This window comes from Lepeophtheirus salmonis, chromosome 6 (genome assembly GCF_016086655.4).
Source record: "Lepeophtheirus salmonis chromosome 6, UVic_Lsal_1.4, whole genome shotgun sequence".
Lineage (NCBI taxonomy): Eukaryota > Metazoa > Arthropoda > Copepoda > Siphonostomatoida > Caligidae > Lepeophtheirus > Lepeophtheirus salmonis.
The window spans coordinates 35,273,878-35,287,561 of NC_052136.2; the positions used below are offsets into that span (position 1 = coordinate 35,273,878).

General features: G+C 31.2%; 1 protein-coding gene across 2 annotated transcripts in view; it reads left to right on the forward strand.

The window, feature by feature from the left end:
* LOC121120344 (irregular chiasm C-roughest protein) overlaps window positions 1–13,684 on the forward strand; it is a 186,170-nt gene that overhangs the window by 13,722 nt on the left and 158,764 nt on the right. For both annotated transcript variants that reach the window (XM_040715194.2, XM_040715195.2), the window contains exon 2: window positions 5,624–5,989. In XM_040715194.2, coding sequence (XP_040571128.2) covers window positions 5,746–5,989 — 244 coding nt within the window. In that variant the 5' untranslated portion in view covers window positions 5,624–5,745. The remainder of the gene's footprint in view (window positions 1–5,623; window positions 5,990–13,684) is intronic.

Below are 13,684 nucleotides of genomic sequence, written 5' to 3' on the forward strand. Positions count from 1 at the left end.
AGGGTTTGTTGCAGAGGTATAAATAGGGCTGTCACGATAAATAATTTTTCTTTGCGATTAATTGCTCCACAAATTCTTACGATACGCGATAATATTGCCATTTTTGACACTATTTTCAACTTATATAATGCTAATGCCTTAATAATGTAATTACACCCGTTCCAAGATCAATAAGCTTATATTTTTAAAGAACACTGGAACTGGACAGCTGGAGGACTATTTAAAAAATCCAGAATCAAATAAATAAAAAAACATACAAAAAGAATAAATGAAATTTTTTAAACCAAAACTGCTCCTGAATAAAAACCTAACACAACCAAAAACAATAAATACAATTTAGACACTATATAAAAAGGATGTAAACCAGATTGCACTTCAAAAAATAGTAAGAAGTATTCTCAGATATACAGGTAAAAATGCCAGTCAGGACTTAAATGCAAAAAAAAAGTGCAAACTAGCAACAAAAAACATGGCTGAAAGCGGATGACCCAACAGATCAAATGCAAATCTGTAGCATCTTTAGTCTTGCAGATTCCGAGCAAGAAATACCAACACTGGATTAAAAACTTTTGATATGCAGTAACTTTGAAGTGTGCGACATGAATTTATTCCAGCCGGCAAAAAATTATCGCTCATTTTATTATATCGGGTAATTACTCAATTGTTTGCATATTGCAAAGAGCCCTAGGTATAATTTTGGGTATTGTATTGAGGATAGACATCTGAGTAATTTTTGTCAATGTCATTTTCCCTCTCCTCCTTCGTCAAAGCTGATTGTAGCTGATCTAATGAAACGTCATGGTAGATTAGCTGCTTTCCTCTAAAACCTTCTTCAAATTGTCAGGGTTCACATACTGAACCCGAAAATACGTGCGATTTCCATCATTTATCATTACTATTCAACTCGTGAAGCTATAACATCTAAGTATAAAGTAATAACTGGCGCGTGTGCTCATAAAAGACAGAGAGTTACAATGAGAATTTGCTTTGGAGTTGGACTTAAAGTAGAATCAAGGATCAACATCGAATTAATTCATACCTTGCAATGGGATTTGTGCTTACTTCCCTCCTCTCACGGCTGATTGCAGCTGATCTGGTCAAACGTCATGACTGATTTACCGCTCTCTTCACAAACCTTCTTCAAGTTGTCAGGGTTACCACATTGATTTTTGGATTCTTATGTTTTTACATTTCAACAGCTCATATTTTGTAGAACTCTAATAATAACGTCCAATCTGGACATCAACAAGTTATTCAAGAAAGCAAAATAATATAACAATACTCTTTAAAATTTATGTTGTAACTAGTAAATTAAAGATTTGTCAGATATAACATTATTACATCATAAAAGTTCTTTTTACATACTGATCCAAATATACTAAATGTTAAGACAAATCAGGACTCACAGATATGCCATTTTTTTTCTAAAGCAGCGATTTGTATTACTCTTACAAATAACTATTATCAATGGAATGTTGTGATACGTCCTTTGGAGGCTGTGCAAATTGCACCATAAGTAATACAAATTCATCCTCACAATGAAAGAAATTAAATACCTAAATTAAGTCTCATAAATCAGATGAAGTGATCTACGCCTATGAGTGAGGTCACGCAAATAAATTATATTATATTAGTCCTGTAGATCAATTATAAAGTGATACATATGAATTCCGGCTACGATCAGGTTCACTAATTTGATCCGTGTCCAAAGAGTTCTCTTTTCAAGGCATGAGATCAGAATGTCATTTTTCTAATCCTTAAAGATATACTCATGTGAGTGTATCTTTAAGGACCAACTTATAGTAGGATTTCATCAAGTTTTTCCAACTTTCTAACCCCTAAACCTTCATTTATCTTAACTTATTTAGATTTTAAAATAAATCAACGAGGTTACGTGATCCAACGAATGATTATTCGTGTAAAAAGTTTTTTGCAACTTTTTAATTTGTTCAAACAAAAGAAAAAATAGAAAAACCTACAATAGATTATGATGTTATTTTGTTGGTTATAAGATGATTTCTTTGCACATCGTACTACCTAAAGTCAAATGAAAGGGTTCACACCCCTTATTAATTTGCTTAACCCTTTTGATTTCTGCAAAAGTCCGACTGATTGTATACACATTCCAAGTTCATTTAAGTTTGCCTGTTCCGTTCCGTTTGAATTCAACACATAAAAAGTACAAACTTGGTTTGTATTGAGCGTTTAAATTGGTCTCCTTCGTCCCGATATGGCCTTTCAAATGTAGTCTTTTCATAATATTTTTTTTTTTTAAATAGCGACCATGATTTTAGGATTGATCATTTTACATTATCAACAGAAATATAAAATAATGAGTTGATGAATACAAATATAATCAATACTTAAATAATGTTTCAAATATATAATCGCCCAAACATGTTTTTCTGTTGACAAACCACATACATATATTGTAATTGACTACGCAAATATTATCATTTCTAAAAGTGTATTAAATAAGTTCTATAAAACGGAAGGGGCTTTTTCTAATTGGGAATCTGAATAGGTTTTTCTATTTTCAAGGCTATTTTATTTAATTCTTGAAAAGGGTACATCTTGTGAGTTGCTCATAAAAGACGGAGATAAACAAGGAGGTTTCGCTCAAGAGTTCTAAGTGAAAGTCCTTGTTGGACTATAATTGAGAATAGACAAAGAAGTAACCAAATAAAAATATCGGATAAAATGTATAATTAATAAATTTCAGCCTATTACATATATCTCTGCTATGTTACGAGTACTCTGCGACTCGTTAAAACATAATATAAATAAATAATTTTAGTCTTTCAATGTTTGGGTATGAGTGAAACGCTTTAGGGCCATCTATTTTTAGGAACAGTTCCTTCAGCAGGTGAGATGTTAAATACTCCTTTATAAGAATATGAAATAATTAAAAAAAAAAAAACCATTTATCTAATTTTCAAAGTTTTAAGGATCAGTGTTAAAGAATATCTTAAGTTTGGGCAAACACTTGCATTGAGGAAATATAAATAATCCTTAGTCGGAGTTAGTCCTTTCTTTGATGCAAGGGTTCTTGCTTAATTGTTGAAATATGTACATTTTGCCTACCTAATATATACATGAAAATGAGAAAAGAACGCAATGACGATCTATATGTAGGCAGGGGGATTCAAGTAGTGTGTTGATTGAATAGATAAATCACATCTAATTATTTCACAGATGTGACCCGTTGGTTTTCCTTTTTCTTTTTAATGAAATAGTGTAGGGTAGACTGGGGACATTTGCGACACATTTTGCTTGATTATCTCTGTTATTGTTTTAATCCTTATGCAGAATACTAGTTAGTAATTTTTCCACAAATAGCCAATAATGGTACAATTATTCAAAGATGACTGTTGCTAGACATAGGCTGATTTGATATCAAAATATTGTCCATTCCGGGATCATTCTATCATTGTTTTTTGATCTGATATTTTAAGAATGATTAGATTTACCCGTATCCCTGAAAGCATTTGTTTTGCCTTAATTGGTTTGTTTCGTTTGTCAACAGATTCATATATTAAGGCATGGAATTCATGAACTAGAATAATCAGGTAGAATTGTTATTTGCAGTCGAGGGGAAAATTAAAAGGGGTGATTGCATCATACAAAATATCGGAGAAAATATCAAATTTATAAGAATTTTCTCGGATACCGATACAATGTTATCTGCAAAATTGCCGGTCAAAAATTGTATAATAATATTTTTGTAAACATGCCGTCAGTTTTTCATTGTCCTTGCTGTAACTCATTATCAATATTAATTATATTAAATCAAACTACTCAAATAAATTGAATTTTATCAATTCAACTGGATAACTTGCAATCTTTATGTTCACAGAAATAGCCGGTTTACTCTAATTATTTTATATGGATAGTGTAACCTACAACATAAATCCTTTCGTTTATGTATTTATTCACTTTTTATATGATGTCAAATATAGTTTTAATTAGAACTGAGTCAAGTCGATTACGGGTACAGGTATCAGACAGAATTATATACTTTCTCCACAAGTTGAGAAAATCCATGTTCCTCAACAAATAAGTAGTTAATTAAAATAATTTAGGTAATGTTATAAAATATTAATTTTTATAATGGGAAATTATTTTTAAAAGTTGCATTTATCTAATCTCGACAAAGAATAAATTTAATTAATTTGGTTGATATGTAAAGTGTAGTTATGAATAGTGATCCAAATCGTATGTATTTTGGGAATTTAAAAAAAAAATAATCTGAAAATCAACATGGTGACCTTAATAATTTGGGGAATGTTTTGGAGGAGAGCAGCTTAGCTGTCTTGATGTTTAATTAGATCAGCTACCATCAGCTGTGACAAGGGATGAGGGGGGAGAAGGAAATAATCAAGGAAATTGACAAAAATTACTCAGATGCCTATCCTATAAGCAGCTGTTACTAAGGGGAGGGAGATCAGTTTTTAATCAACACGGATATTTTTGTATATTAGAAACTGACATATATTGGGATTATGAATTATAGATTATTTATTCGTGAAGGAACTATATATTACGTAAATTTTTCATTGGAAAAGAATCCCCCGATCATCTTAATGTTTGAAGTAATCAAAAATACTTCTTCAATCTCTTTGAGGTCCTCACCGCAGCCTTAACCACCTGCGACATGGTATTTTTACAAAAACATCTTGTCGGATGCTGTTAAATTTTGGCTAAATTTAGCCAAAAAATAGCCTAGATTCGTAATATTGAATAAGATAAATGACAGGGGTTTCACAACCAAAACATAACAGAAACCAAGCACGTTCCTACGTGTTGAATCACTTTGGGAACTTTTGTATTTAGTTTTATTGTGCAACCCGTCCTTACCTTTATTGTATAACGCAACCTTTCTTCCAAAAAGAAACAGAAAAAAGGGCCAAATTCATAATGTTGTTACATAAATAAGTTTATCATAGCCTTTAGTATTTATCTCTTAACTACTCCCAGACTATCATTGTCAAATTATCTCCACAATTTTTGAAATGAATTAGATATATATTTATTTCATAGTATTAAAATCCTAAATACTCGATACTGTATTACAATTTTGATTCGTAGTATTTTATTACAAATTTTCGCTATACATTTGCATTTGTATATGATGAGGAATCAGCAAGACATAGTATTCCTGTCCTTTAGGAAAGAGAGCATTAGTTAATATATAATATAAGGCATTGCTTCGTTTATCTAGGAAGTAGACATGACGTCTCAGGTCAAACGAGGGAATCGACAGCTGACGGCATAATACATAGGATATTTTTGTGTTAGCAACATAGCACCTAGATAACATGTTTTTTAACATGTTCTATATAATATTTACATTCGGTTCAAAATCAATGATTGAACCCATGGTATTGGTTGATCGAGGCCCACAGGCTAAGATCCACTGATCCAGTGACTTTCCTCATGGAAGGGGCAAATGTTTTATGATATTAATCTATACTCGAATATTTCGCGTTTATTCGAGTTTTTAAATAATATTTTAGGGTTGTATGAGTAGTTTTTCAATTTTTTTCGAGTTTGAGTAATCCTCGAATTCATATTTAACAATTAATATTATTTTTTATAACATATTTTTATAATTTATTTGCAGATAAAATGATAATAGTGCCTTTTTGAAGGATTCCTCTCTCTTTCTTGCTGTCTACATATTTAAGATCTATTCTTCTAATTCCGTTTTTTGCTTCTTCTCTCTCGCTCTAAAACAAGTGGACAATGCCTTCTTCCAGGGCCTTATTTATCTTTCTCTACACTTCCATTGTGCTTGGAAAGGGCGATGATCAAAGGTTCCTGGAAGAGCCACAAAACATACAGACTAAAATTGGAGATACAGTTATACTTCCTTGTCGTGTGGAAAATCGTCGTGGAAAGATTCAATGGACAAAAGGAGATTTTGGACTCGGAATTTATAGATCCCTTAAAGATTGGCCACGCTACTCCATGATTGAACAAGTTCCAGGTAGGGTCACTATTATCTATTTTGTACCCTTTACGTGGTTTTAAAATGCTGAAGGGAATAATGCAAGTTTGCAAAGGATACACATGCACTCAACTCATCCCAGAATTTAAATAATAAGCCTTTAATTAGTTTATCGAAATATTTACTTAATACATTTTTTTTTTTGCACTGAAGTACAACTTTATTCTTATAGCCTAAAATCTTTAAATGAATCAAAAAATTGAAATAAAATAGAGCAAAAAAAAAAAAAAATGGAACGAAATCACTAGGAAAGTCTAAGATGTTGTTTTTAAATATTTTATTTTGTCCAAGTGGTAGGGGTTTTTTCGAACAATAAAATTTATTAAGTAATTTACAAACTTTTTAGGCTAATTTTTGAGTAATAAAAAAAAATGATTAATCCACATGAAAACAAACTCATTCTCTACAAAAATAAAAGTTCATTTCAAATATGTGGGATCATCTAATTCAAAGGAAATTATATTTCAAAGAAATATTTTTTTTTTTCAAGTCAAAGTACCTATGTTTTTCATTTATATTTAAGACAAAGAGTTAATTTTTAAAGCGCTATAAATTAATCTTTTATTTACATAAGGGTATTTGCTTTCTAAAATTATATTGACTTGATTTTGCTACCTTATAATTGCAATTTCCCAAATTTGGATGTTGTTTTATGAAATATAAACGCATTTTTGAAATGGGCATAACATATTCTCTTTAACAAAATAATTTGTTAATTTTGATGTGGATTACTTACTCAAAAGTTAGAGGCTAAAAACCTTCAAAAAATCTCTCAACCTTTAAAGAAACAGAAAAAAGGTTCTAAATTTTCTGCTGATTTACCCTATATCCTTATTATGGGTACGTTGATAGATTGAATTTGAATTAGCTCTTGTTATGCTGTGAATAATTATACAGCTCTTAAGAATGGGCAAACTACCAACTGATTTTAGGACATTTTTATATTTCTTTTCGGAGGAAAGATTGCGTGATGCATTAAAGGTAAGGACTTAATAAATAACAATAAGCTGCCTGTTATAAAATATTCGAAGGACAGTCACTTAAGCCATATTCAAGGGCGTCCGTAGGGAAGGGAGTTGAAGGGGATATAGCAGCTTCTGATGCCCAATGAAGGTTTTTTTTTTTTTATCTTGTTGAAAAAAAAAATTATTGTTTTGTAAGAAAGAAAGTAATGAGAAAACAGTCATTGGTAAATATCACAGGAGGCACGGAGACCCTTAAAACTTTTTAATCGGCTATCAGACCACTTTATAGAAGGATGACCACTGACCGCCTTTCAGCTCTACCATCAGTACTCAAATTGTCAATTCTACAACACCAGATTGAAAAAAACTAATTATGGGTTCTAAATCACTGTGTCAAGTCATATTAGAAAAAGATACATAGATATATTTTTGAAAAAGTATGTTCGGTAACTAATTGACCCAATAACGTAGCTTATATTTGTATATATTATGTATAAATAAACAAAGGAAAAAAATTATACCCTCAAAAAATATATTCATTTATCTTTACACAAGTTTGTCGTCTCTATTAACATACATAGATATTAGGTTTAAGTTTCGGTCCAAAAAAACTAAGACCGGTCAGGTACCGTTATACAATTTTGTTTTAACAAACTAGTTCGGTTCTTTGAAAAAGTTTTTTCTGGATCAGACTAGTGTTGTAATGATGCCAATTATAAATTACTCTGGATTCCTAAATCAGTATTCCGATAATTTTCGCAATTTTTACTACTAATAAAAATGTCGTTAAGGGTATTTGCACTAAAGGCAGGTACATACTTGAAAACTAGACATTTAAAATCTGAAACGGGAAGCTAAATTAACTACACTTTGTACAGGTGTTGGCACATGTGTTGCCATTTCTTAGATTCAATGTAGCTTCCATCGATTGTTTCATTTTTGATTTTTAATCGATACGTAATATAATTGATGTAGTAAAAAGAGGAGGCTTTAGTAATGTGTATCTTGAGTTGTATTGATGTGATCGGTTTAAGCAAAATGGTGTTAGAAAAATAAGATTTCGTACATGAAAGTCTTGTCAGGCAGTTTTGTGAGTGTTTGACTTAGTATTGTTTGAGCGGCCGTCAAAGATGGACACCAGCAAAGAGAAATTGCCACATATTTTACAGTCTTTCTTTGATAAAGGCGAAGAAGTCAACAAACTGAAAAAAAAAAAAAAAATATCGATCCCAGACCGAGTCTCAACCCTAAAATGGAATTATGCAGTGGAAATTCCCCATTTCATGTACAGTGTACACATATTGGGGTAAGAAAATTAATCAATTAATATAGGATATCTTATCTCAAAAAAACAATCTACAAGAAGTACATAGTATATTGAAAAATAACTCAAATGATGTGAGAAAAGCTTATTTGTCCTCCTCCCCAGATTGTGACATTTGATCCTGACCTGTTTTTCCGTTTTTCTTTCAAAGAGAGATAGAAAAATAATACATAAGACTTACTAAGTAGTGTTGTGTTGACTTGAGTTAATGGAGTCGAGTCAAACTGAGTTGTTAAGGATTAGACTAAGTCGATCAATTAGAAAATAAAGAAAATATATTCACAGTGAAGATCCAGATATACCACTCCTACGGTTTTATCCCAAGAATTTGGTATATTGGCGTTATGTTAGGAATGATGATTATCAAAATGTCAAAATCTTTGGATTTTAAACATGTAATTGATTATTTATATTTGAATTATATTAATTTTATCTTCAAACATTGTTTATCTTAAGCGTTTAGAGTTTGCTCCTCGTTTGGTCGTTTTCAACTCGTTCCCGCTTCGTTTGATTTTAATTCTGGCTAAATAATATATTAGAAAGAACAGCTGACAGCCTCCATAGCCTTAATAACGGAACTAGAGGAGGGGATTGTTCATCAATGACACAAAGATAGACATAAAACGCACGAAAAAAATGATTTTATACACTTATCAGTAGGTATAACTGATTCAATGTCAGTGTCAAATTGTATTAATATTCTCAAGCCCTTTTATTATTTCTTGGGAATTCAGTTTTGGTTCTAGGGATTTTTAGGGGTAGATATGGGGATATTATATAATTCTGAATGGCATCCCTGATTTGATCCCTTCCCGAGTTTTTAAGTTTACCCGGACAAAGAAAGGAACGGTCTATAATTTTAACAATGAGAGACTTAAGATAAACAAATGTGTTCTTGGGGTTATACTCAAACTTTTTCTTCCTCCAAACACAAGGTGTCAATTTGATGTCAAGGAGCTCGATTTTGGTATCATTTTAAGATCCTCGTTTTCTCCCAATCATTCAGATGTTCATTGTCAAACTTCAAAAGTATTTATTGATGTGATTTTCTGGATTTTTTTCCTTCTTTTTTTTTAATATTCTGTCCTTCACTGTTAAAATGTTCTTTTCTTTATGATTTGTCAAGCTTATAAAATCGGCAAAGGATACAATACGTGAATACTTAAATGCATCAAAGCTAACCTTCTTAAATAAAATTTGCCAATTTTTTGCAAAAATCCATAAAATAACAATCATTTTTTTTTTTAAATCATCTTTTTTTTACTTGCAATCTATAGTTGTTAAGATTGTGTATGGTCAATATTGCATTTCGAGGTTTTTATTTCCTTAAAATGGACCACCATATTTGAGTAATATATTTATTTTGAAAAACTCGAACAAGTTCGGGAACCTCAGATAGTTTCTCATAATGAGGTCCGCCAACGAAGCTGAACGAAGTTGATGTTTTTTGCTTCTGCTTGTTGGTTGGTCACCAGTTAAAGTTGGAGGTCAATCTTAATCTAACTTCGTACGAAGGTTATATATGGTTACTGTAACAGGCCATTAAATTTTGAGTGGCCAAAGTCAAAGTTCAAGGTGGCACAAAACGTTAAAAATACATAATCTGCCATAAATTTAGAGCACATTCAGGTACAGAGCTCAAATTCGTGGCATTATGTTGGCTTAATACAAATCTTCATGCAACAAAAAATTCAAGCTCAAGGCTAAAGTCACACGAAAGGTTAAAAATGCAATATCGATCATCACCTTTGAACCAATTGAGATAGAGAGCTGAAATCCGTAACTTTTTCTGTAGCCCTCGTGACTAACAAACAAACAGGGTCAAAAACATGACCTCTGTTGAACTTTATTTAGGAAAAATGAGTGCCCATTCTAGTTTTCCACTGTTTTATTCTTTTAATACTTGTTGATTCGATGATTGTTCGAGTCGTCACATCACTATTATTTACTAAATAAGAGCGTTATAAAATAATCATTAGATTATAATATAAACATTTGTCTATTGTGTATGTATGTAAGTATTACGTAGTAGGCCTAATGGTCAATACATGTATTGTATACATACATTTAAATATCAAGAGTGCTTCAATACTATTATCATTGAGTGATGTGTATTTTAATATCAAACATACATAAAGAGGGCTATTTATTTTGAAATATTCCCTGAACTCTCTTCATTGACATTTTTATTAGTAATATTATTCTATTTTTAGTACTCAAATAATAAAGATAATGATATCTTGAAGGACCCAAGAAATGTTTATATCTTTTGCTCCTCTGTTTATATTAATTTATCCATCTTTTTGAGTACTTAGAAATGTGTCTGTAAGATAATTATGTTTGGTAGCTATCCAATTCTGAGACAATTCCTCTCCACTATGGAATTATTATTGAATTATATTTAAGAAGGGCCCCTGCTTAACATGATTGAATTTGAATTCCCCTAACCAACGTTCAGAACACTAATTAGGGTAAGATAAACAGAAAAATCGACAGCTAAAAACAAAATACAGTTTATTATTTTGTGATTGCGAGGAAACATCGTGGTCTAGATCAGGGATTCCGCAAATATTTTCACTGATGTAGCACTTGTAAAATATTTTTTCAGGCAAGTAACCCTTACCAAGCGCCGATAATTTTTTGTTAAAAAAAAAAAAGATGTAAACCTTCTGCCTGTATTATTCAACTTTGAAAGGTATGTTACTAGCAAAGGATTACCCCGCGTTGTTCGGGTGAGCGTTAGGGTATTATTGTAGTCATTATAATTTAGCGCCTGTATGTTTATTATATGAAGTGTATTATTATGAACTGAAAATTTTTGTCTAGATGAGTTGTCCATCTTTTATTTTTGTCAAAAAGTTTGCCGAATCGTAATTAGTGAAGGAAATTGCAATCAACTATTTTCCACTAATTTTAAAAGGAAAACAATAGTTAATAGCATTTATCGGAATTGTAAAGAAGACTACAAACCTACCGAAGTTTTTTTCGTACTTGCAAAACCATAAAAGTTATGGAGAATGATGTTTTTGAAAAAATAACCTTCTATAACTAGTTCATTTTTTTGCAACTATTGCAAAAAATTATGTAATAAAATGCATGGAGAATTGAAAATACCCTGTTGTTATGTTAAGTGTATAAATTTATGTCTAAAATACATTGTTTTATGGCATTTATTCTTAAAAGTTGATGTTAAGTGAAAAAAATTACAAATTGTCCAGAAAATAACAGATATTTCGGTTAAACATATTTTTTTTATGTCAAATTTATATGAAACCGAATCTCCACAAAAATTTCTACAAACTTTGAATTTTTTATTTTATTCCATCGACTTCTTGCATTTCTTTGCACTTGAAATAATCATAATACCAAAAAAAACAAAAAAACGAAAGTGCAATTTTAACCGATTTCTTATTTAACCCATAGCTTTTTTGATTTTGAATAAATTTTAGAAAACTTCTTTATTTGTATAGTTGTATTTTGAAAAAACACTCACTTTTTTGATTTATAACTCCACCCTCTATCTAGTCTCCTTGATTTCCAGAAAACACATAAATACGTTGATTTTATATATAGATAAGACTCACTTACTAGATCTGCGGCCAAAAGTTTTTTGAATTGATATTGTTTTTTAAATATATATATTGTGCAAAAATTGAAGTACCCCCCTGGATTTCCTCCGAGTTGAGAAGGTCACTAGTCTAAATCGAAATTAAAATTAGACCTATCCAGACTGATTTTTTTGTAAGACATATCCAGACCTAATAAGTTTGGTCCACTATTCGATTAATTATATAAGAGAGGCAGTAAATCATACTAGGTGATCATACTCGTATAACGTTCGGCACGACTCGCTTGGAGATGGAAGGAGCTGGGTTCGTGGTTAACCTCAATCACATTTCAAACGAAAATTATGACAAAAAGAATTATGGATTGTGAAAAATCCAAGCTTTAAGTAATAAAATAATGCCACAGAGTTTGCAATTTGAGATCTTGTCAGGGTTTGACTGGATAGAGGGCTCTCTAGTGGTTATTCCTGTACATCAAACAACCCCTATACTAATTCCCTTGTACAAATATATACTTATGTTGATATTAAACAGTTGTATTATAGTATAAATATATATATGTGTATTATGTCTCTAACAATAAAGAACATCGTAAGGAAACAACAAATCTATTTAATCCTTTCAATTCCCTTTGGGGAGATATCAGGGAAAAAATAGCAATAAGAAGAGTTGTAGGACATTAATTGATTGAGTCTGTAGCTTCCACCTCCTTCTCAGAACTAATGACGTTGCCCTTTTTAATAATAACATGTTTATATCGATATATCTACGTACATATGAACATTTTAATCGCGTCATGTAATTCATTTTATAAATTGAGATGGGGGAGTAATTGATTTCAATTTATGGATTTTTTTTCTCTGTATGCATTTACCATTGCTCAAGCATTTAGCAATCTATAAATACCCCTCCCTATGTATAATGTGGAACACACATGCTATCATGCCCTTGGGAGAGATCATCCATTGAATATAGTATGCAAATAATATGAATACAATCTTATGCTTCTTCCATGAGGGATTGGAGGGATTCTTGAAGGAATTATTAATTATTAATATGTATTATTGTGTACATTGATAAGAGAGGGCCAAAGGAGTCTTTCAGCTATCCTTGCCTTGTATTTATAGGGTCATAATCGCCTGGGGGTGTGGGGATTGGAACCCATTATTTTTTTATCAGTAGTTATTATCGGCCTATTTATGGTATAGGCATCTCAGGGAGGGGTAGTGGATGTAGCCATCCAAATTTTTTTTATCGTTCTACGAGTATATAATTATCGTATATTATAAAAAAAAAAGAGAGAAAAAAAAAAGAAGAATTCAATTATTGATTCAAATTTAGTCTCTTCCAAAAAAACTACACTCAACATGTTTTTTTTTGCCAAATTTGGTAATTATATAAAAACGATTGTCATAAAAGCCTCACTCAACCCACAAAAAAAAAACATACACACACAACCGGAAGACGAACCTGAAAGGCAAGTCATCAATTGTCACTCCAGTCAAATCAAACAGATAATTAAACCGTGATTATGGGACTGTGAATAGGAGATAAATAAATTTTCAAAGCTGACCTGAAGAGTAATTCTGTTTTAAGCATGTTCCTGCACTAAACGGACTTATGCCGTTACAAATTTATAATTTTTTTAAAATAGGGTTGTTGGCTTAACAAGTCAAGTGCACTAAGTGCTTACTTTTTCAGTTTCCCTTGACAGAGTGTTTATATGTATATGAAAACCATGGAGTTGCAAATTTTAAGTACTTTAGCTATTTAAATAAAAAAAGACACCAAAAAATGACATAGTAGCAATATTTTATTC